The sequence below is a fragment of the Geotrypetes seraphini genome, chromosome 18 (assembly GCF_902459505.1).
Source record: "Geotrypetes seraphini chromosome 18, aGeoSer1.1, whole genome shotgun sequence".
Classification (NCBI taxonomy): Eukaryota; Metazoa; Chordata; class Amphibia; order Gymnophiona; family Dermophiidae; genus Geotrypetes; species Geotrypetes seraphini.
In genome coordinates, this window is record NC_047101.1 from 23,064,672 (window position 1) to 23,090,107 (window position 25,436).

General features: G+C 43.6%; 1 protein-coding gene across 1 annotated transcript; it reads left to right on the forward strand.

Moving 5' to 3' along the window:
• Positions 1–11,210: 11,210 nt before the first annotated feature.
• RPS14 (ribosomal protein S14) lies at positions 11,211–22,171 on the forward strand. Its single transcript, XM_033926936.1, has 5 exons — positions 11,211–11,359; positions 16,165–16,315; positions 17,656–17,817; positions 20,439–20,515; positions 22,054–22,171. The coding sequence occupies exons 2-5, from the start codon at positions 16,167–16,169 to the stop codon at positions 22,119–22,121; spliced, it is 456 nt and encodes a 151-aa protein (XP_033782827.1). The 5' UTR covers positions 11,211–11,359; positions 16,165–16,166; the 3' UTR covers positions 22,122–22,171.
• Positions 22,172–25,436: the final 3,265 nt, after the last annotated feature.

Sequence of the window (25,436 nt, forward strand, 5' to 3'; positions counted from 1 at the left end):
GACCAGTGACTTTTTTAGAGCCGGATTCTCTAAAGTCAATGTGCATTTAATGATGGCACTAAACCATTTTACTGCCCGATTTATCAAAAATGGCTCACTGTAGTCTTTTCCTTGCTTTCTAGCAGCTTCTGACTGTACTATGCAAATGTAGTACGACCAGATCATTAATATTAAAATTGTTTAATGAGGCCATAAAATTAAAATGAGCTTTCTGAGCAATTCTCAGTAAAGAACACCCCACCATTTACGTGGAATCGGGTCTGAGCTGTGAGAGCCTTACTTTCCTGTCGGTGCCTGAGTGCTGATTGGCTCAGGCATTGACAGGAAAATAAAGCAGCTCAGATCCACCACCACAAATGGCCCCAATACCTCCTAAATGGAACCCAAAAACCAAGCCTGGTGGTCTTCTGAGCAAGTATACTACAGTCTATACTTTTTTGTGTGCTGATATTGGTACTTATTGGCAATTGTAGTGTCCATAGGGTTATACTTTCTTGTTGCTTCTGAGCAAGTGCCAGACAGTTCCTCTCCCCCTTTACTGGTGATTTTCTACACATATATAGCATGTATAAAATTGCATGCTATTGTGCTAAGAATCGCCTATTAAAAAAAAAAAAATCATTCCCACTAAGGTGTATATATATATATATATATATATTTTTTTTTTTTACCATGGTGTCTGAGCTCAGAGAATCCAACTCTTCTAAAGCTGGTCTTATAATATTCTCTAGCTGCATAGGTTTATACAATAAACATAAGACTGGCACATAAATCTCATGTATACTTAGTGTAAATATCCCAAATCATGATTAGGGGGTACTTCAGGGCCAACTTGAAAACATCCAAGGGAAAAATTGTGTGTGAATACTCTTGGTAAAATTGCAAAATGTACAAATTCTGCCACTGGCCAAAACATTTAATCAGAAACCATCCAAAGCTGGGAAATGTCTTCAAATGTTATCCTTTAACTACTTAGAGATTAGATATTTATCAGCACTTTACTGGCTTTGACACCCATAGCACTGTGTAGGTTGTCATTGTGGTCACTGGTGATACAGTGCTAGTGCCAGTATGCCTAACAGGACAAGATGGATCTTATAAATAGCAGTCCTAACTTTGCCCAGTTAGATGTATACAGCAAGGAATATTTGCTGTACCTTGTCCTGGATATTTGGGACCAGTGCCCTGATATGGCCTGGCATTCAATAGCCAGGCTTTTTTTTCAGCTATTTCATAGTTCATGTTTAAAATGACAGCAATAGCTACATATTGACTGGATTAGCTTTTGCTAAGTATAACATAAATTTGAGTTCTGTACATAAAATGAGGTTCTCCATGAATAAGGCAACTATGGACAGGTTATCATCACCTAACAGCGCTAGCTTGGACCTGAACCACTTTGAGCTCAGATTCTGCTTTCTCTTCAAGGCTTCACGTTAAAATCATATACAACCTAGCACATTTCCTTTTGCTTAAGACAAAAGAAGCCAAAGTTTATTAAAAGCTTGTTCCTTAGCAGAAACTGATAGATTGTGCATGCCTACCGGCAGACAAAGACTTGAGAATTCTGATTCTTACAGCCCCTAATAGTCAGTATGGCTAGCACAGGGATCCCTCCTTGAGGGCCGAATCTAGTCGGGTTTTCAGGATTTCCCCAATGAATATGCATTGAAAGCAGTGCATGCACATAGATCTCATGCATATTCATTGGGGGAATCCAGAAAACCAGACTGGATTCGGCCCTCAAGGAGGGACTTTGGGGACCCCTGGTCTAGCAGGTGGTGGATGTGGTTGAGCCCTTCAGGCCTCGATGCTCAAAGCTCCAACAACACGGTAATAAATACCATATTGGGAGTGATTTTTTTATTGGGTGATGCTCACCACAAATTACATACGTGCTATTTCTGCAGAGTAGCCTGATCAGTGTGGGGGGAGGAACCCTCTTGCCTTTCTCTCTGACACACACACCCCATGTGCCCTCTGCTCTTCTTTCTGACACATCCCATCTACCCTCAACCACTCTTCTCTCTTTGACAAGTTCCACATGCTCTCAACCACTCTGCTGTTCTCTCTCTGGCAGTCCCACTTAGTGTCAGCCATTCCGCCCTTCACTGACAAGCACTCACACACCACATGACATCAGCCACTCTGCCCTGTCTCAGACACAAACACACATCCCATGTGCCCTCAGCCACTTTGCCCTTTTCTCTGAGAGCTTGTTGATTTTGCTGTTTTAAGAGATTAGGATTTATAAGATCAACAGGTATCTCAACACATAATCAGTTACTGCAAAATGTCTAAAGCCCTGTCGGATGTTATGACAAACTAAAACTATATTAAAAAGTTTGGATATTGTCTCAGTAAGGCCAATAAAACCTGAGACCTTACTATATCATAACAGAAAATTAAGGAAATCGGACAAAAATGAGGAGGGGAAAAAACCCAAAGAGACCAGCAACTTTTTCAGCAAGAAAATAAGAAATCTACAGAAAAACAAGAGATTAAATGACAACATGACGATAGACAAACAAGGGGGAATCAAGACAAAATGGAAGAGTTCAAACCTGTCACAGAAATCCATGTACAGAAACTACTGAGAAGAGTGAAACCAGGCCCACCATCCCTCAATACCTGTCTGATCTAACTGATGAGAGAGCTCAAAGGCCCAGGACTCTCCTACGTAACGGACCTCATCAATGATTCATTACAGTCCAGACAAGCTCCACTTAAATGGAAACTTGTCATCAAACCCATTCCAAAGAAAAAGATCTACAAAACCTCTCCAACTACAGAATGGTAGCAAACCAGCAGTAGATATCCAAAATAGTAGACAAACCAACATCCTCCCTGGCAGCGTGAGGGTTGTCCACTCCCATTGTTACCCAACTTTCCCCCCCATGCCCCTGATGACTCCCTGCCCCTTGCTACCTTATTCGGGAAGTTTGGCCAAAGCAGGTGTCTCAAAGTCCCTCCTTGAGGGCCGCAGTCCAGTCGGGTTTTCAGGATTTCCACAATGAATATACATGAGATCTATGTGCATGCACTGCTTCTCCTAGGACAAGCAGGATGAGTCAGCCACATATGGGTGTTGTCCCAACAGCTCCCAATTTGCGGATAAGCTCTCCAATAGCTCAGAGAGATTTTTTTTTTTTTTCTCTGAGCACGTGCAGTGCCCGGGCCCCACTGGGCAGGCCCGAGCCCTACCCATTTCCCCCAGCTTCCCTCTAATCCCCAGTCTTTAGTTTCCGCCCGTTCCCATCGGTAGGATTTTCTACAGCTCTCCATTACAACTTTTCTACTCATCTCCCCCTCCCCCTCTCATGTTGGGAACCAGGAGTCTGCCTTTCTCAGCAGGGTGCTGATATGATCAGAGATGCGGCAGGTCAGACCATGCCTCTCCAAAGGTGGGGGTTTGAAACTCCTCAGTCTAAAAAGCTGTTTGCTCTTCATAAAACCTAGGCAGAGTGCTTTTCCAGCTAGCATGAGGGACTATGATACTATTCATGATTTCTATAGCACTGAAAGGCATATGCAGCGTTGTACAGTTTAATATACAATAGGCAGTACAGCAGGAGAAGCCCACTCAAGAGGCATTATCACTCCTCTTTCTCTGCCTCCAGGCACAGTGGGAAACGCAGCCAGGAGCACTGGCACAGATGAAGGGGTGCATCCTGCCCCCTCTCTGCAGGCTCTCCCCCCCTCTCAAGAAGGACAGAGAAGGGCGGTGGGGTACATGGAGCCACCCAACCAGTCAAATGGAACAGCACATGAACCTGCGAACCACCAGGGGTGGGACCAGCAGCCACAGTTAATCCTCCTGCTGACCCACTCCTCTCTCAGCGGGCTACACTCCCCACAATGCCCCCCTTTAGAGGGAGCCACGCACAACAACAAGGCGCGGACTAGCGGCATGCCATGCACCCAAGCAACGGAGGAACAAGCTACACACCAGCCTCCAGCCACGCCCCGAGTCACCACCCACAAAAATAAATAAATAATTCACTAAAAAAAGAAAACCCACAAATGAGGACTCACCCCAAGTCCCTCCAGAAACTCACAGCCTTTCTCAAGATCCACGTGGGTGGACAACAAGTACCCAAGACAGAGTACTACAAGGCCTGAACTACCAGTACCAGTACTTCACGCAGGTAGTGGCGATTCCAGTCCACAAGAACCTCCTGGACTGCAGAGACAAGATTTGGCTGACTCCCTCCTCAGGGCAACCAACATCAAGGAGACTGGGATTGAAGTACTAGATCTTTCCAGCCCAGGGATTCGACAACCCGCAGCAGCCATACATGGACATTGTGGTAGCTTAAGAGAAACAGGGCAGCACGACACCCCCCTCCAACCCCCGTCAGGGAAGGACCTGAAAAACCCTGGTTTCCACGGGGAAAAAGACCTTCGAGGGCGCAATGCTGAGTGCACAAATTGCTGCACTCCAGTTCCAGATGCGGCTTTATCAGGAGGCCAGTGAGAGGAAATAAATAAATAAAATAAAATAGGGACTCCAGCTCACTACTGAGCCAGTCCACACTGGCAGCAGTCTGTGCCCCAGCGCTTGCAACAGTAACATAACTGCTACGCAAAAAAACACCGCTCGAGGGGCAGGGGCATCCAAGGGCAGCCCTCTCCCCAAGGCAAAAACAGAACCTTGACCACCCTCCGGCCCAGCAGGATCAGATTGTCTGCGAAGGCTTGGCCCAGGATCACCAACCAGTGGGCCCTCAGCATCATCAAGCAGGGATTCCGAATTCGTCTCCACTCCCGCCCCTTCCCCCCTGAGTGGGCGGGGCACCCTCCATCTGACAACCCAATTTTCCTGCAGCAAGGAGAGGACCTGCTTCGGCAGAATCAATAGAGGCGGTGACGAACAGAGGAGATCACCAAAGGGTTTCTACTCCAGGAACCCCCGCGTCACCATGGACAAGGACAACGCTCATTCCTGGATCTCTGCAAGCTCAACAGGTGCATACACAAGGTCCAGATGCACTCTCTGGGTACAGTCTTGGCCCTGTTACAGCCCGAGGATTGGCTAGTATCCCATGCACCCAGCCCACAGGAGGCATCGTCGCTTCTATAGCCAAGACAGATGCCTCCAGTACAAGGTCCTGCCCCTTGGACTCTCAACGGCTCCAAGAGCGTTCACAAAGTGCGTGGTATTGGCACATCCTCGCCTTAAAGGGGTGCGTGTCCTATCTTATCTCGACAGCTGGCAGCCCCGTCAACCACCATAACCCTCCTCCAAGAACTGGGGTTCCTCATCAACTACATGAAATCATACCTGATACCCACCCAGGGGATATCGTTCATCTGGGCAGTCATCGACACCACGCAGACCAAGGCCGTCCTACGGGACTACCAGATCAACGCCATGACATCCCTGGCCCAGTGCATCCCTGCCAGCAGCTCATCGTCAGCACGCTCCGGTCTTTGTTGTGCAGCACACCAGACTACTCATGAGATCCCTGAAAGGGCACCTCAGACGTAACTGGGATCAGTGTACCCAACCTCTGACCACCCACCTATTGGAGCTCAGGGCCATAGGGAATGCCCTCGAAACCTTCAAACAGGCAGGGCAGTACTCACCCAAACAGAAAACCAGGTGGCCTTGCACTATATCAACAAACAGGGTCAACCTCGCTCTGCAAAGAAGTTTGCCACATGTGGGAGTTCTCCAACTCCATTCAGTGCCCCATCCAGGCAACTTACCTCCCGTGGGAGCAGAACGACCTGGCAGAAAGACTCAGCCACCAGCTGGATCCCGATGAGTGGTGTCTCAACCCAGCGGCGATGAAGAAGATCTTCAGCACCTGGGGCACACCGAGCATCGACCTGTTTGCAACCGAACCGAACTCAAAATACTCGACCTTCTGCGCAAAGAGATCAACCCATCGCCATCTCAGCCCCGACGGTCTGTCTGTGAGTTGGAACACTCTTAAGTCCTGCAGAAGATTCTTCAGGACAGAGCAACGGTGATCATGATTGCCCTGTTCGGGCTCCTGCAACCATGGTTCCCGTTCCGGCAAGGGATAGCGGTTCACCCACCTCTCCCCGCTCCCGATCAGTGCAGTTCTCATTACACAACGCGGGAACCTTACCCTCCACCACGACCTGCGTTCCTTAGCCCTGACCGCATGGATGATGAGACGATGAACCTACCACAAGACGTGGAGCACACTCTTATGGCAGCCAGAAGACCTTCAACCAGAAAACGCTATGGGTTGAAAGGGAGAAGGTTCCGCTACCAGTGCACAGACACGCAGCGAGACCCCTACAACTGCCCCATACCGGACATCCTGCAGTACATACTGAGCTTATCTCAGGGGGACCTAAAACCCACTTCCATCAAGGTCCACCTAAGTGCAATCGCGGCATACCACGCTGGCCTAGACAACAAACCAGTGTCGAGGCATCCAGTAATCACAAAATTTCATGAAGGGACTGTCCAATCTGCACCCACCGGTCAGACCACCACCGCCCGGATGGGACCTCAACTTGGTGCCGCATCAGCTCACCTCGACCCCTTCAAACCTTTGGGGGAGGCAGATCCCATATTCCTGGCCAGGAAAACCCTGACCATCTTGTCGGCCGACACACTCCCCCATGAGAACAGGGTGGTACCCAGAACCCACCCCCGATTCTTGCCGAAGGTGGCTTCAGTGTGCCTCCCGGCACTCTACATCTCCCCACAGGGAGGCACAATGCCACCTCAGCAACACCTCCTGGACTGTGTGCGGGCCCTGACTATGCAGCAGATTAGACAAGCCTCAATTGTTCGTCTCCTACGACCAAAACAGACCAGGACTTCCGGCCACCAAATGCAGGCGCTCGCGTTGGATATAAGAGTGCACCCCTTCACCTATAGAAAAGCGCAGCATCAACCGCAGGTGAGAGCCAACGCCCACCAGCGCAGAACCATAGCCACCACAACGGCTCATCTGCACCACACACCAATAGGGGACATCTGCGATGCAGCCACTTGGTCCTCCATGCACACCTTCACCAAGCACTACTGCCTCGACATAGCATTCCACGCTCCAAATGCATTCGACCGAGCAGTCTTGGAAGTGGCTCTTCCCTCCCGGGAGGGACAGCAACCACTAGCACAGCCTTGACAAACACTGATCAAGTAGGGTGTTATAGATATTGATTAAGTAGGTCTTCCAGCACTCCTGCCTAGACTGAATGTGGAATAGGCAAGTATGAATTCTCACATGCAAGTACGAATTGTCACTGTTGACCAGTTGGTTTCTCACTGATCATTGATTGTCATTGACCAGTTTAACTGTTCTGTGAGTTAAGTAGGTCTTCCAGCAATCCTGCCTAGTCTGGATGTGGAATAGGCAAGTATGAATTCTCATATGCAAGTACGAATTGTCACTGTTGACCAGTTACGAATTGTCACTGTTGACCAGTTGGTTTTCTCACTGTTCATTGATTGTCATTGACCAGTTTCGCTGTTCTGTGAGTTAAGTAGGTCTTCCAGCACTCCTGTCTAGACTGAATGTGGAATAGGCAAGTATGAATTCTCACATGCAAGTATGAATGGTCATGTTGACCAGTTGGTTTCTCACTGCTCATTGATTGTCATTGACCAGTTCACTGTTCTGTGAGTATTATTGCTCAGTTAACACAGCACTTTATCTAAAACCTTGTTTCCACAACTTCACCTGCTTTGCCTGATTACCCTGCCCGGCTCGGCCTCCACAGCCAGGCGAGGGATGCACAAAGCGCTAAGGCGCAGGTCCAGTCGGTACATCCCTCGGCTAGGGAGTCACCCATATGTGGCTGACTCATCCTGCTTGTCCTAGGAGAAAGTGTAGTTACTTACCTGTAACGTAGGTTCTCCGTGGACAGCAGGATAGTCAGCCACACAACCCACCCGCCTCCCCATACGGCCGACCCGGCCACAGCTAGGAACATCCTGGGGATTAGAGGGAAGCAGGGGGAAATGGGTGGGCTTGGACATGCCCAGTGGGGCCCGGGCACTGCACGTGCTCAGAGAAAAAAAAAAAAATCTCTCTGAGCTATTGGAGAGCTTATCCGCAAATTGGGAGCTGTTGGGACAACACCCATATGTGGCTGACTATCCTGCTGTCCACGGAGAACCTATGTTACAGGTAAGTAACTACACTTTTCAATGCATATTCATTGGGGAAATCCTTAAAACCCAACTGGATTGTGGTCCTCAAGGAGGGACTTTGAGATCCCTGGGCCAGAGGGACACCTACCCTGCTCCAGCCGGCAAACCCGTCTCTTACAAAATGACAGGCCATCCCCTTCCTGGTGCATCCTGAGAGGCTCTGATTGGCCCAGATGCCTAAGGCCCTACCCACAGGAGGAGCCTTAAGCAACCTGGGCCAATCAGAGCCTTAGGCTCATCCCTGGTGCATCCCAGGATGCACCATGAAGGAGAAGGCCCGCCATTTTGTAAGAAGGGCCTGCCAGCCGTTCAGGGTAAGTTGGGGGATTTTGCGAGTGTGGCATAGAGAGTGGGCATCTCTCCCGCTGCCAGGGGTGTGGGTGTCCAGAGATTGTGCGAGTGTGGTGGGGGAGAGTGGGTATATCTCCTGACAATCTTTGATTTGGTTTTTAATTAGGGGGAGAGGGGGCTGAACTGTCAAACCTTACTTCCCTGTCAGTGCCTGAGCCAATCAGTGCTCAAGCACTGATCAGAAAGTAAGGCTACGAAAGTTTAGACGTTTTGGCAAATTTTGGCCACAAATATGGTACAACGACATTATGTAATCACTTGGCAATTATAGAGAATTGCTCATTTTAATATCTGACACTGCTAGAAAGCTCCGAAAAAACCACGGTAAGCCATTTTGATAATCTGCTGCTAAATACATGCAAGATAAACTGGCTGGGACTGGTTTAGCAAGCACTTTAAAAACATTTTAGTTTTGAGAATCTTCCCCTAAGCAAGGAGACTGTTTGAGTTGCAGTGCAGGACTCCATCCTAAACAGACTAATGGAGAAGATGTGTTGCTGGGATTCCTAGACCTCTCAGCTGCTTTCAACCTAGTCCAACATACTGTATACCAGGGGTGCCCAAATGCTTGATCGCGATCAACCAGTAGATCGCAAAGGCAACACGAGTCGATCGCATTGCCTTTGCAATCTTGTTCTTCCTGCGTCCCTGAGCCAGGCCAGGCACGTACAAGTGCCGGACCCACAAGCCTTTACCTCCGATTTCAATTCTGACAGAGGAAGTTCTGGGCCATCCAATTGCCCGGCGGGCCTGGAACTACCTCTCCAACGTTAGAATTGACGTTGGAGGTGAAGGCTTGTAGGTCTGGCGTTTGAACGCGTCAGGCCTGGCTCGGGGAAACGGAGAAATCGCCATGGTAGCTTGGGGGGGGGGGCAGGGGGAGAGAGAAAGAATCGGGGGAAGTGGAGAAATCAGCACGATGGCTTGGGGGGCAGGGGGAGAGAAAGACAGGCAGGCAGGGGGAGGGAGAAAGAAAGGGGCAGGGGGAGAGAGCAGAAAGAAATATTGGATTTACAGGCAGAAGAAGGAAATGCAATCAGAGACTCAAAATCAGACAAAACGGTAGGAAAAATTATTTTATTTTCAATTTAGTGATCAAAATGTGTCTTGAGAATTTATATCTGCTGTCTATATTTTGCACAATAGCCCCCTTTTACTAAATTATGATAGTGGTTTTTAGCGCAGGGAGCCTATGAGCATCAGGAGCTGCGAGGGGCATTCAGTGCAACTCTCTGCGCTAAAAACTGCTATCGAGGTTTAGTAAAAGGGGAGGGGGTATATTTGTCTATTTTTCTATAGTTGTTACTGAGGTGACATTGCATATTTTAAGTTCAAACAATTTTTATTGATGCAAACAACAATAAATACAACACTTGTAGAACAATGATGATGCATCAAATATAATAATATGATGAACATATTGATGTGGTCAATATTACATACAACACCAAGGTGCTTAGTATAATAATGACCAAAAATATCACCTGGATCAAAACGTTCTATTCACTATTTTGATTTTTTGGACGCCTTAGCCCCACCACTCCACCGCTGTAATAGTTTTGTTACTGCGGGAAGGCTGTGTGGTGCCTCATCATTGGCTGTCCGTTTTTTAATCAATTTTTTTAAACCTTGTGTCTCAAATATTGTTAATTGTCTTCAAACAGAAACTTTTTAGTGCAAATACTAAACCTTATAAAAGTATAAATATTTACTTATCTCAGCCACCTTGGGAGTCAGACCCGACATGTTTCGCACTACAGGAGTGCTGTTTCAAGGGTCTCCCAGGGCTACCCTTAAGATATTATTTTATTAAATCCACTTAGTAGTAACTAAGGGGCTTTTTACTACCAATCATCAATCCCTCCTCCAAATTTTGAGAAAAATGTAGATACCTTCACTTCTGGATTAAAGTGACTTAAATTTATAAATTCCTTGATGAAAATCGTATACTGAAGAGGCGGTACATGCAAATCGCTCTCATGTATATTCAATGTGGATATCCAGAAAGCCAGATTAGTCTAATGTGCTTGAGAAGCGCTGCCATAGAGCAATACAATTGAAAATCAAAACCTTGGGCTCCTTTTACGAAGCCACGTTAGCGGCTTTAGCGCTTGCACCTTTTTAGCGCGCTAACCCTCACACTAGCTGAAAAACTACCGCCTGCTCAAGAGGAGGTGGTAGCGGCTAGCCCAGCCGGCAAATTAGCGCACGCTAGTATGCGCGTTAAACCGCTAACACGGCTTCGTAAAAGGAGCCCCTTATCATTTATCCACCAAAATAAACTCAATGGTTGTAATTTTTCCCCCATGCAATTCATCACGGTTTTGTTGTCCTTAAAATAAACCACTAAAAACAAGGCAAAAACAAACTATAGCAACAACTGGAAAACGAAGATCCCTTCAGACAAACGCAAACCCATGATAAATTATAGTCAGCCAATTAGGCAGGCAACAGAGGCAACAGACTCTATTAGGAAAAGGGTCTTGTGGCTCAGAAATATGTTTGCTTTCACTATTCTCGTTTCTACAGCCGTTCGGATCCCGACGATCAGTTTCTATTTAACGCGGGGGGTTAACATTGTATTTAGCCAAACATAAAGAAAGACGCCGGACGCCATGTCAGTGAGGGGCATCCGATCTAAAACCGATATATTTATTTTTAAAAGACCATGATATTTTCTCGTTCATGTACTAAAGCATACATAATAGAGACTTAAATCGCGCAGTTAATAGATGCAAGAATAAAGTTAATCCCCCACGCGGCACAAAAAGTACTACTTCCGGGGTGAGTTGGTGACCTTTGCTCCCGCAGCTGAAGCCCCTTCCTTTCCCTTTCCTGTGGCGGTTCCACGAGCGGAGAGAAGTGAGTGCAGTCCTGGGTTGTTGATCGGAATGAATCCGTAGGCTGGAGGGGCTGAAGACCGTAGCTCAGTCCTTTTGGTGAAAGGGGAAGCTTTTAATTTCCTATATTGGGTAGTATTGACGCGGTCTGTTGGCGAGGATGCCGAATGGAAGGAGCTTGACTAGGAGCTGGGCCGGAAGGGAGGGAGGCCTGGTGCAGCTGAGAGTTTCCGGCGTTTAAGGTTTACGTTCACAGAAACTAAACTGCACGATGACAAAGTTGGAATTACTGCGTGCTATTAACTAAATGCTGGCTTTTAGTCTACGGGGTGAGAATAAAGAGAGCCGGGTCTGAAGCATAAGGAAATGTTTGCTGTTCCTGTTTCATGCTTTACTTTGCAGTAAATACCAATTGAGGTTTCTTTATAAGTCATAAATATCGCGACAGGATGCATTTCTTTCTTGGTAGCATCCTGAGAAGTCTTTGTTACGGCAAGAAATAGCCGAATAATTGCAGCTTATTTACTTTTTGAGAAACCGAGTTTAACGTCTAGGCTCTTGTTCTCTGTTACCAATGGCCAGGTTTTCAGGATAGTCCTAAGGAATACGTGAGAGAGATTTGTATATCTACTGCTTCTGATTCTCTGTCATGCATATTTCTTGATGGTATTCTGGAAACCTGACCACTTGCTGGCACTTGAAGCCTCCGAGTGAAGACAGTTGATGTAGGGAGCTAAGCGGTTATAATTTAGCAAAATAGGTACTTGGCAATATTTCTACTAATGTATGCGCTACCTGCTAGTGAAATATGGTGTCCAGGCCATTTGTTATGGTTTCTTAGTCTCAATTTTTGCCATTCTGTTCAGATGCTCAAGTGATTTAAGAGAGAAAATAAAACAAAGCAGCTCTTACATAGGCTGTAATGCTGCTTGTATTTGATTGTCTTAGTTTTTTAACATTTACTGATGGATATACATTTATATTGTCTGATGGGGTTGTAGATTGTTCAGCTGTAACTGTCCATAACGTATGGTTACAAATTTTCAACTGTCCTGGTTGTGGTGCCAGTGTTCAATCATGAAGATGTCTAACCTGCACAGTATGGCTGGTGGAACTCTGGCTGCCTTGTTGGGCAGACTGGATGGATTCTACAGGTGTTTATCATCCCTTAAGTTATTCTGCTGGAGGTTACCTGTAGGGCTTCTTTCATATATCTTGCTCCATCTTAGTGCAACTCCTTGCTAGCAGAACTGAACCATTTAATCAAATATTTTGTCTTATATACTGTATGTATCATCCATAAAAAAGTAGGGTTCAACATGGTTTACAAAAATTGGAATAAAAAAATCTAACAAATTTTAATAGACAATAAAATAATATTCTAAAGGATATTGAATAGCAAAGTATTCAATTATTTTGAAAGATTTGATGACATGCACATTCTTGAGAGGAAGCTTATTCCAAATAGACACAAAAAGAAAAGAGAGAATGAGAAACAAACCTCCCTTTTTTACTAAGGTGCACTTTGGACACATTAGCGTGAGCTAAAACGGCTAGTGCACCTTAGTAAAAGGGGGCCAAAGACTTTTGCGTAAATACTTTAAAAGAAGGAAAGGGTAAAGTATAAAGTGTGGTGGTAATGGAACAATTGAGTTTAATAACTGGCCATAAAAGATTTTAAAAACCAATGCAAGCACATTTAAACCTAACTCTTTTTTTTTTTTTTTTTGTAATGACAGCCAGTAAAGAGTCCTAAAAAAAGAGGTGTGACTGCTCATATTTTGTCCTATTGAACATTAAGCAAGTTGCTGTGTTCTATATTAATTACAATCTCTTCATATTATCTTTACTTAAGCCACCATAGACTGAATTGCAGTAATCCAATTACAGGTATGCCAGGATAACTGAACTAAAACTGAGAAATATTGATTATAAAATAAAGCGCACGGATTTCAGAGAACCTAAAATTCAGAAAGCATTTTCTAAATAAGTTGTCTGCTCATGAAAGGTAAGAGTAGAATCCAGGATAATACCTAATACTAGAAGATTTTTCTATTTATAAAGTTTCACCAGTATGCAGAGAGATCTTAGTAGACCTGGAACTTCTTGTCCAAACCCCCCCCCAGTAAATGTGTCTTGGTAGGATTCAGTGTCATCTAGAATAACAATGACCAGTGAAATAATTTGGAAATGCAGGAACAGATATTTGAAGAAAAATTGCCCAGATCTGGGCTTACCTCCTGTAAAGTAAAGATGTTATTAGTGTACATAAAGAGCTTCACCTGGAAGTAAAGATAAAAACACTCAAAGTAGTCATATAAACGTTAAACAATATTGGGGTCAGTGGAGATTTTTGGGGTACTTCACAGCCAGACTCCTAAGAAGGAGATGTTTGTCCACCAAACTTCACTATATAAGAACTTTGAATAAGAAAACTTGAAACCAATTTTAAAATATTACCATTCAAACCCAGCAATGAGAGAAGATGTGTTATCTTGATAAATTACATCAAACACCATGGACAGGTAAATTGGAGAACTGTGAAACACTTTTCACTAAGTAAATTATGAATTTTGAATATAAGGGAGAGAAGCAAAGTCTCTGCACTATAGTTTGACCAAAAACCATGTTGAAATGTAAGAAGTACCAAATCTTTTTTTTTGTCAAGATTTGTTTATTAAAATATTTTGCATAGAAAAATACATAAAAACATAAACTGAATATCGCAAGTTATACCTAAGTAGTATACATCTAAAAGCACAACAATGAAGAAGATGTCAGAAAGATAACATCGTTAATAAAAACGGTACAACATCAGTATAACGCACGCTAAATTCAGCAAATCTATAACCAACAGGCAGCATGAATCAAAGTAATGCAACATAAAAGAAGAATAAAGAAATAAAAAATAAAAGGGAAAAATTAAGAGTTGGATCTTTGCAAATATAACTTAAGAGAGTTCCATTTTTGCTGAAACTGATGAAACCTATTGGACTTTTTGGCTAGATAATGCTTCAAATCCAGGGCTGTGGAGTCGGTAGATAAATGTTCCAACTCCAACTCCTCAGTTTTTTGTACTTCAGACTCCGACTCCAGGTACCCGAAATTTCCTCCGACTCCTCGACTCTGACTCCACAGCACTGGTTAATTTTCAGATCGTTAAAATGAAATGTCAAGTTGAGAGAAATGAGCATTTTCGACACCACCTTCTTTTTGCTTTTAGAAACATAGAAAAAGACGGCAGATAAGGGCCGCAGCCCATCTAGTCTGCCCACCCCAATGACCCTCCCCTATTAATCAAGGTTCTAAGGCCGCAGAAGCTGCTCGCAACATTTGTGCTGTGTATATAGTGGGTGCTATAGCTGAAAGAATCGCTTGTGATTGGTATGCCAAGTTCAAAAATGGAGTCGGTAGATAAATGTTCCGACTCCGACTCCTCAGTTTTTTGTACTTCTGACTCCGACTCCGCGAAATTTCCTCCGACTCCTCAACTCCGACTCTACAGCCCTGTTCAAATCTGTATGTTAGACAGGCCAGATTCCACCATTGTGAATGAGAAGCCTTAGATAAGTCTTTCCAAGAACTGAGGAGAATTTTAAAAGCTAGAGTATGTAAGATATCAAATAACAAAGCATCATCCAGCGATAAGTCAAATGTACGGTAAATGCAGAAGATTTCATCAGTAGCATCTGATATGATAACGATACATTAATGTGAAATAAGGAACATATAGTATCCCATATAGAGTTCCAGAAGGTTGTATGGAAGGACAGTGAAAAAGTAGGTGATCTCGACGTTACAGGTCCAACAAGTTTTAGGAAAGGAGGGATTAATTCTGTGAGATTTAAGAGGGGTCTGTTGTGCTCTGTGTAAAAGGAAAAACATACTTTGCATAAGAATCCAAGCATTATCAGGAATGGAAACACCAAAGTCATCTTCCCATGATCTTAGAAGTACTAAATCTTTATCTAAAAAAACTCCGCTTGGTTAAAATCAGAATATTAGCAATTGGACGATAGCTTGCAAGTTTAAACCTGGCCTTAAGACTTAGAATTTTTTTTTTACCTCTTCCTGTAGAAGTTTAACCTTTTTTCCAGCTAACTCTGGGTGGTGGTAAAAGGCTGGAATGGGAGTATGCACTTAGGGCCCCTTATACAAAGCCACGGCAGCGTTGCTGCCATGGCTTTGTAAAAGGGCCTCTTACGGTTTGTATCCCATATTGTTTTTCCATAGTGTTTCACTTGTCTAGTTGTATTAGTTTATTGTCAAACACTCTGCCATTTTATTTTTATGTTGCTTTGTATTTTACATTGTATGCTGCTCTGATCCAATGTTTTTGAAGAACAGCCAATTAAATATGACTACTATTTCCCCCCCCCCCTTTTTGAAGCTGTGTTAGGCTTTTTTATCACCAACTGCAGCGGTAAAAGCTCTTGATGCTCATAGAATTCCTATGAGCATTGGAGCTTTTATCGCTGCAGCCGGCAATAAAAAAAAAAAGCGCCTAACGCGGGGGAGGGGGCTGGTGTTCAAAATATAATATGGGCTGTTTCATGTTTTCTTTGATATTGTTTCTTTTCTCATGTTATGTTTGTATCTTTTGTTATGACTGCACTGTCATTTTTTATATTCCTTTGGCTGATCTTTTATCATTTTTTATGCTGGGGTGCTAGATAGGAGGTAGAATAATTGCAGGGGTGGTAACAGTGTAAATACTATTAGTTTTGTTTATTCTCCTATTTGTTATTAAAATTTGTCTTGACTTTTATTAGCTGCCAACTTCATAATCTAAATATAGCATTCCTACTATTTGTTTTGTTTTTGTAGAAATGGCGCCTCGTAAAGGCAAGGAGAAGAAGGAAGAACAGGTCATCAGTCTGGGACCTCAAGTTGCTGAAGGTGAAAATGTATTTGGAGTCTGCCACATCTTTGCATCCTTCAATGACACATTTGTCCATGTCACTGATCTCTCTGGCAAGTAAGTAGCCTGTATGGTGCTTGGTAACTCCTTTTATATAGGTCTAGATAAAAACCGTTCTGTAGTTTGTATTGTGTCTGTTTTCTTATATAGAAGATATTATGTTGCCCCAGATGCCTTCATCTACAGTGGTGCCTCACACAACGAACTTAATTGGTTCCAGGAGCAAGTTTGTTATGCGAAAAGTTCGTTATGTGAAACGCGTTTTCCCATAACAATACATGTTAAAAAAAATAATTCGTTCTGTAGCATAAAATATGCTAAGATGACATAAAAAAAGATAAATTTATCTTGTTAGAGCTGGTGTTAGACACAACTGGGGACTGCAAAGTCCAGGCAGAGGCTTACGGCTCTCTTTGACCAGGGGGGACAGTTGCCCTAGTTGCACTACCCTAACCCTATTCCTGCTATGTGTGACTGTGGTATTCTGTTAGCATGATATTTCTGTGTAGCATTCTATAATAATTTGGCTTATTCAATTTTCTTGATAGTAGAGGGGATATATGTGAAGGGGAGGGGAGACAGGGGTTTTGTTGATCCTTGCTGTGTATTATAATCACCCCCCACATACTCCCCAGTACCTTTTTAATCATCCCCCCTCGGTACCTTTTTTAATTCCTCCCATCTTTCCCAGCCAGTGGCGTACAGGCCAGAAGCGCAGAGATCAGGAGCAATTCCTCTGCACGCCTGTGTGGGCCCATGCCGATCTCCGAATGGCTGCAGTTAGTTCTTGTGAGTCCCGCGAGAGCTGACTGCAGCCATTCAGAGATCATCGCAGGCCCAGGCAGTAGCACAGAAGGCTTGCTCTTGATCTCTGCGCTTCTGGCTGGGAAATTTGCTAGACCACCAGTTACGAGTGAGCGGGTGAGATTAAAGTTGCAGCAGTGGTGGCTTTTTTAAAAAAATATGTGGCGGCGGGGGGAGGTTTAAAAATATGCGGTGGCGGCAGAGGCTTAAAAATATGCAGCAGCGGCGGCAGGGGGGTTTAAAATATGTAGCGCCACTGCACAGGGAGCCAGGCGGAGAGAGGGCAGTTAAGGATGCAGCTCGGGCGACTTCGTTGTGTGAAACGAAGTTCGTTGTAGGAAGCAAGACATGAAGTTCGTTGTGCGCAGCGTTCGCTGTGCGAGGCGTTCGTTATGCGAGGCACCACTGTACTTTGACAGGGTTGAATAGTTGTCTTTTCTTTCTAAATATTTACTGAACTGGTTATTTTGATGAGAACTCCTAAAGCAAGCTGTAGGCTGGCTGATTAGCACTGCTCAAATATCCACAAGCTAATGTTTTTCTAGTGTTTATTTAGAAAACATTGGTATTTATTTTATCTCTGCTTTTTCCAGAGAAACTATTTGCCGTGTGACAGGTGGTATGAAAGTGAAGGCTGACAGAGATGAGTCTTCTCCCTATGCTGCCATGTTGGCAGCTCAGGATGTTGCCCAGAGGTGCAAGGAGCTGGGCATCACTGCCCTTCATATCAAATTGCGTGCAACAGGTGGAAACCGGTGAGTGTGACTCAGAGTAGGTACTTGTTCTTAAAGATAGGAGAATAAATATTGCCTTTGACTGATTGAGAAAATATGGCAAAAGAGTATGAATTGATTAGTTTATAGGTTTGTACAAGTAAGATACACTTTTCTCCTGGTCATTATAAAGACAAGACCATAGATTTATTAATCTAAAAGCTTGGTTTTATTACTGTGCTCTCCTGATGTATTTGATAATTGGCCAGTATTTTGAAATATGAGAATATCTTTCTCATGTGAACAGGAATTCTCCTAGTTTTTTTGCCATTGTCCCTTGTAGCCGTGCCACTGGAATACCCTGTATGGAGGAGTGGTATAGCTGTTTTGAACATGCAGAAGGAGTGAAGGACCTGCATGGAGGAACTATATGGTTAAAATCCTAAACCAGTGTTAGGCTGGATTTTAACATAGAAAGAGGGTCTGGTTGTTGTCTTCAGTACTGACCTTGTAAGAAACAAAGTAAAAAATAATAGATCATATTAGGCCATACTGTCAGAAGTGGTTGAGGCCATTAAAATTACATATTTTGGGTTTACTAAAAACAGGGGGTTGAGAGGTCAGGTAGAGGACATGGGATGTGGGAGTTGGAATTAGTGTAGTGTTGCATATACAAACTCATGTGCATTCAATCCGAAGTGAACAGATCTCATGTGGGGAAACGGAATGGTCCATTTTGCATCTGTGATGCGTCACTATATTATTTTAATATAGTTTGTTTTGGATTTTAGAGGGCTGGATGTTAGTAGAGACAAACAGCTAAATATTTTCTGCATTCCTGGATCCTAAAAACAGAACCTAAGGCCTTCATAGTATTGAACTAGCTGATGCCCCGGCGTTGCACGGGTATTTAATTATAGCAATAACACTGTAAATGGATTCAAATAAAGATACTTTATAGTGGTGAATGAAAATATTTTTTTACAGCTTTATAAAAAGTACAATAATCAAATTATAATGTGAAATATTTGACAAAATGAATACAATACAACTAACACAAAACTTGATTATAAACAACATTTTTAGTTTCACCTCCAGGAGCAAGAACATATACATTCTTGGGTGAACCCACCCTTCCCACGTGTGCAGGTGTGCCGCGAGACCCCCCAGAACATATCACCCCAGGTAGTGAGGGATCTGCATACCAAGTTTCGTTCAAATCGGTCCCACAGCTTCTTACATTTTTTCCATTGACTTGAATGGGTGAAATCTGATTTTCTGTTTGTAGCTCCGCCCACGTGTGCAGGTGGGCCGCGAGACCCCCAGAACATATCACCCCAGGTAGTGAGGGATCTGCATACCAATTTACGTTCAAAGCGGTCCCACAGCTTTTTACATTTTTTCCATTGACTTGAATGGGTGAAATCTGATTTTCTGTTTGTAGCTCCGCCCATGTGTGCAGGCGGGCCGTGAGACCCCCAGAACATATCACCCCAGGTAGTGAGGGATCTGCATACCAAGTTTCGTTCAAATCGGTCAAGCCGTTTTTGAATTACTGTGAGAATGGCAGCTTTTTACATTTTTTCCATTGACATGAATGGGTGAAATTGATTTTCTGTTTGTAGCTCCGCCCACGTGTGCAGGTGGGCTGCGAGACCCCCAGAACATATCACCCCAGGTAGTGAGGGATCTGCATACCAAGTTTCGTTCAAATCGGTCAAGCCGTTTTTGAATTACTGTGAGAATGGCAGCTTTTTACATTTTTTCCATTGACATGAATGGGTGAAATGTGATTTTCTGTTTGTAGCTCCGCCCACGTGTGCAGGTGGGCCGCGAGACCCCCAGAACATATCATCCCAGGTAGTGAGGGATCTGCATACCAAGTTTCGTTCAAATCGGTCAAGCCGTTTTTGCGTGATTGCGGCACATACACACACACATACATACACACATACATACCTCCGATTTTATATATATAGATTAGGAAAGTTTTCTCTTGCATTCACTAGAGGTTCTGCTGCAAAAAATTGATGCCCTTTTTTCCTCTTTGAATCCCCAGTGACCTTTTAGCACTGGGGGTGCTAGAAAGGAGTTTGTCTTGTTCTCATTGGTGCTCAGTCAGTCAGTACTGGTCTCTTTGGCTGGAAATGCTCAGTAGAGAATGACACAGGGACAAATTTGTCCCCATCCCTGCAAGAACTCAATTTCCCTGTCCCATCCCTGCAAGTTCTGTCGCTGTCCTTGTTCCTGCCCCATTCCTGTAAGCTCTGCCTTAACCAAACAAGCCTCAAACACTTACGTTTGTAAAGTGTTTGAGGCTTGTGCAGATGAGGATGGAGCTTGCAGAAATGGTGCAAGGACAGGAAAAGAACTCTCTTGGGACAGGATGGGAAAATCAGTTCCCGCGGGAACAAGGAAGAATTTGTCCCCTTGTCATTCTCTAATGCTCAGCACCAGGAAGGAAATAGTCTCAATAGACCAAAACTTTAAATTAAATCTCCTGTGCTACAGTCTGAGCTACAGGTACATCCTGAAAACAGGTTCTTGTATAATTTTTTTCTGGTACTTTTTAGGCTGTGAATTTAGTGGCTTAAAGAGATATTGTGCCTAAATCTTTTCCTGTACTGTAGTTAAATCAACTACTTTTTATTTATTTTTTTAAGGACCAAGACCCCAGGACCTGGTGCTCAGTCTGCCCTCCGGGCTTTGGCTCGGTCTGGCATGAAAATTGGTCGCATTGGTAAGGGTTTGTTGAATGTGACTTTACCAGCTGCTATAAATTAGCAATAAAAAAAATATTTTACAGGAGCTTAACTCTTTATCATGTATTCTCTTGGGGCTATACATGGCATTTTCTTCTTACTGAGGTCTGATGCAGAAGAAAATTAAAATGCAGGGTTGTGCATTTGAGATGCAAAACTCCAAAGTGGGAGGATAAGAAACTATTGTCTACACACCATACAGGAAAGAGAATTCAGATTGTCATAAGCCCTATGTTGCATTAGGACATTTAAAGTAGGAATTGGAACATCCAGTTCCCACAGCATTTTCCAAAAGACTGTGCCAAACGTGGAATTTTTCATAAAAAAAAGAGAGGAGAATATGTGTGCGAGCACACAGTATTTGCCATCATATTCAAAAGGCGTATCCATTTTGCAAACCAATGTATATAGAAAGTGTCCTCACTTAATATCTTCCAAATGTAAATTTTTTTACAAATATACAGAAAAGTACTGAATCTTCACTACTTTCACATATAAATGCCAGAAACTACAAGAGTCATACCATATTTCAGGCAAGTAAACATGCAACTGTAGCCAGTTAAGAAGAAGCAGGATACGCCAAAGGTACATTTTATTTATATTTTAAAGTTTCTGTAATATGCAGATGACAAACCCCCTCTTCTACGAAACTGTGATAGCAGTTTCTAGCGCAGGGAGCTGCGCTGAATGGCTAGCACTACTCCCGACGCTCATAGGAACTCAATGAGCGTCGGGAGCAGCATGGGCCATTCAGCGTGGCTCTCTGCACTAGAAACTGCTATCGCAGTTTCGTAGAAGAGGGGGAAAGTAAATTTGCCCTTCGTTCTCTCATTTTAAGCCCTGGCTGAAATAAGCACTTGATAAAAGAGGGTGTTAGACTGGACAGGACCAATTTTTGCTGAACAGTAAAAATAAGAGATCATTGCTTCAATGCTGGTATAAACAATCTTATGATAAGATTTGTCAATTATTATGAGGCTTGAATCATAAAGTCATGGCAATTATTTTTTTTTTCTCTTGAAAAAAACTGGAAATCTAATATATGCGTTTGAAAGTGTGTGACATGTGCTTGAAATTGTGGATGTAAATGTTTTGTACATCACTTAGATTTAAGCAACTCATAAATTTTTAAAATAAATGTACTGGTTAATGTTGCCACCAGATCAGAGATGAATGTAGGTGTCCCTGGTAGGGGAGAAGCAAAAAAAAAAAAAAAAAGACATTTGGCATCATATTTTTATTATGCAATACAGTGTACAACATGAACAACAAAGCACAAGTACTAACTATTTAACTGTTAACATCATTCAAAGTAGTCTCCCAGATTGTCCATCGATGGGGCATGCGGTGAATACCATTGGCTGCATTTGCAGTTAAACAGTTTGTACTTGTACTTTGTTGTTTACCTGGCTGTAAATAGTAGATTTGGAGAACTGTCACTTCATTTCTGGTTCTGAAATAAGAAAAAGTTTGATCAGGTTGTTTTCTAAAACAAATCTTTCTCTTTCTCTCACAGAGGATGTTACTCCCATTCCTTCGGACAGTACTCGTAGAAAGGGTGGTCGCCGTGGTCGTCGTCTGTAGATTATTTTGCTTGATATTACTGTTAGTAAAAAAAACAAAATCAGACCAACTTCTTGGCTCATTGTGTGTTTTTAATAATGGGAGGACCTGGCACAGCTCTCGCCTTTTAACCAAAGCATATGAAACTCGCACTGCTCACCTTGTTTTACAGTATAGCAATATTTTTTAATTCAAAGCCGACGCCACGGCTCCTCTCTCGATCCCTGTCTGGTGCGGTTCGAGAGAGGAGCTGTGGCTGCGGCTTTGAGTTAAAAAATGGCGAGGAGAGTCTCCGCCGCTGTCACGGCCTGCTCTGAGGGGAGGGGGGGGGAAGTCCGCTGTATTTTCTGCCTCCAGTGACGTAGTGAGCATGCATGCGCACTCTTGCCGGCACATCCCGACAGATCAGATCTCAGGGAACACACAGCGAGAGTGCGCATGCGCGCTTAGCGTTTAATTATTATAGATATGCAGAGTTCTATTCAATAGTTGTGCAGCTTTTTCTTTTTTACATTTATAGAGCTTTCAAGCAAGCCCTAATGAATTAATGTCCAGCTATATAGCTCTTAATTTGGAGTAAGGCTGTTATCAATACTGAACCTTCCATTGAAAGTTGCTATAGGACAATTTCATTCCAAGTTTGAGAAATGTTCTGTGATTCTAATCTAATCAGGGAGATGCGATGCAATTTTGCATTATTGGTTAGATAATCAAACATCACTGCTGAAGTTCTTTTCATTATCCGATTCATCTTGCACCTGAGAAGAAATACAATTTATTATAATCACTAGACAAAAATTAAAGAATCCAATTTGAGGGGTCTTGACAGCTGAAATTCAGATTTTATGTGGAATCTTTTTTTTTTTTTTTTAACTGAAATAAAGTGGTGCACAGGGAAACGTACTACAGCTTCTTACAATCCATACTCGTGAACCACTTGCAGAAGGGTGTCCATTTATTTATTTAATTAGTTTTCTATCCCGTTCTCCCCAAAGAGCTTAGAACGGGTTACAGGTTGACATACATAATATACAGTTAATAGCTTACAATTTGCCATATAGTAAAAGTTTTTTTGATACAAAGTTTTACCCTAATTTGACACACAGAGGGGCGTAATAAAAAAAAAACAAAAAACGTCTAAGTCCCCTTTTGGCCTAGGCCCTAAACGCTGAAAGTAGAAGCAGGGAAAATGTCCATTCTCAAAAAAAAACGTCCAAAAAGAGATGACCTGCCTCTACGTTCAGCTGTTTAACACCCAGACCACCACAACGTCTACCCTTAACACATATAATCAATTAAAAAAAAGCCTAAGTCCCAAATGCCCAACACAAGAGCTTTTAGGCAAAGGAGGATCCAGTCCTTTGCCTAAAAGCTGGATTCTGTGTCTGCCGAAAAGTACACTGGTTACGGAATCCACATACCCCTCCCCCCAGCAACGATCGTGGCAGGAGAGATGCATTAATATTATAGCATGTTGCTAATTAGCAAGATACACAGATTGAGCCATACTGGTGATGGTAAACTGCAATCTAGGAATATGAAATCAAGTTGTGGTTGTTTCTAGTCTGCAGAGCTTTAGGAGCTTTTAAAATATTTTGTGACATACATATGGAACATTTTAAGACTAATTCCACAGTTAATATCCAATTATTACAGATGCTCTGTTTTAGAAAAAGGCTAAATAAACCATACAGTTACACTCCAGCTTCAATTGATGTTATATAGGTTGTCATCCTGTATGTTAAAGTGACCTACACTTCCCCCTCGTCATTCGCGGGGGATACAGGCAGAGCCGGACCGCGAATGCCGAAAAACCGCGATTATCCGGCTCTGACCCACCCCCACCTCCCTGCCGCCTTCCCGGCCTTACCTGGTGGTGTAGAGGGTTTTCGGGGCAGGAGTGATCTTCCTACGCTCCTGCCCCGTGCAGATCGCCATCAGGAAATGGCTGTAGGGAGTTCCCGACGTAGTCTCGAGAGACTACGGGAACTCCCAGCAGCCATTTCCTCATGGCGATCTGCACGGGGCAGGAGCGTAGGAAGATCGCTCCTGCCCCGAAAACCCTCTAGACCACCAGGTAAGGCCGGGAAGGCGGCAGGGAGGAAAAAAGACTGTTTTTTAAATTTTCCCCCTCACCAGAAAAAAATCGCGATTATATGAAACCGCGAGTGCAGGAACCGCGAATGGGGAGGGGGAAGTGTATTTCCATAAATTCATTATCTTTACCAGACCACTCAGATAATTGCTACAAAATAGCCCCTGCCAGAAATTGGAGACAGAGAAAAGGCCAAGAGGCAAACTACAATAAGACTGATGCCTCAGAACCCCTAGACTGATATTGGCGCAGCTGAAGAACAGTTAAACCAATGGTGGCAAAGGGGTGCCTGTTCAAGGCTCTCTGACAATAGTCCTTTAGTGGGGCTACTTTACTTTTTCGAAGGTTACATTAGTCATGGCAGTTGTTTTGTGCAAAGGAGTGCTAGCTAGTCCATCTCTTTATGGATGATTGGTTTATCAGAGCCAAGTTTTATAAGGAAAGTGTAAATTGCCACAATTTGGGTTGTACAAGGAGAACCTGGGTTGGGTGATCAGTGTAGCAAAGAACCATCTGACAAAGAGTTTACAATTCTGTCTTTATGTGGTGCATCTCCACAGATGGGTGGAGCTGGAGTCTCTGTTTTGGGTACTGGTAACTATGGATGCAGTTCTCCACAGCTGGAGACCTGGGCAATATGGCTCATGCTTCAGGTCAGGGTGCTACAGGGCCTCTTGGGCAATATGGCTGTGGCATATATGAAAAGCAGGGAGGAATCGGAAGTTCTCTGTTGACACGAGGCACACTTCAGTGGGTAGAAATGCATTTAATGGCCCTGCTGGCAGCCCACATAGTAGGGGTTGCAAACAACAGGTTGAATTTTTTAAGTTGCCATATATTAGATCTATGAAAGTGGGAACTCTCCAACAAATTCTTTGCCCTGGAAGTGAACAGGTGGAAGAGGCTATTGGTAGATCTAATGGCCTGTCAATACCAAAGCTCAAATTTTCTTCATCAGAAAGAGTGGAGATAGCAGTCCTGTAACTGGTATGACCAAAGGAGATGCTTCTGTATGTTTTTCTGTTTTGGCCACGCATAGGCAAGCTAATGCAATGATCGCTGAACTATTTGGCCAATATAATCCTCAACACTCCAGACTGCCCTTGAAGACCTTGGTATGATAACCGTTTTGAGAGTCAGACTCCAGTAGAGGGGATACTTGGCTACTGTGATTTCTGCCCTCATGCAGGCCACAATGTCTAGCTTATATGTGGGGTTTTCAAACCTTCAAGATATGATGT

Bases quoted from the DNA above. Each gene is read 5' to 3' on its own strand.
- RPS14 (XM_033926936.1), top strand. From the start codon at position 16,167: ATGGCGCCTCGTAAAGGCAAGGAGAAGAAGGAAGAACAGGTCATCAGT. The intron at 16,316-17,655 runs GTAAGTAGCCTG...TGCTTTTTCCAG, and splicing joins GTCACTGATCTCTCTGGCAA to AGAAACTATTTGCCGTGTGA. The intron at 17,818-20,438 runs GTGAGTGTGACT...TATTTTTTTAAG, and splicing joins CGTGCAACAGGTGGAAACCG to GACCAAGACCCCAGGACCTG.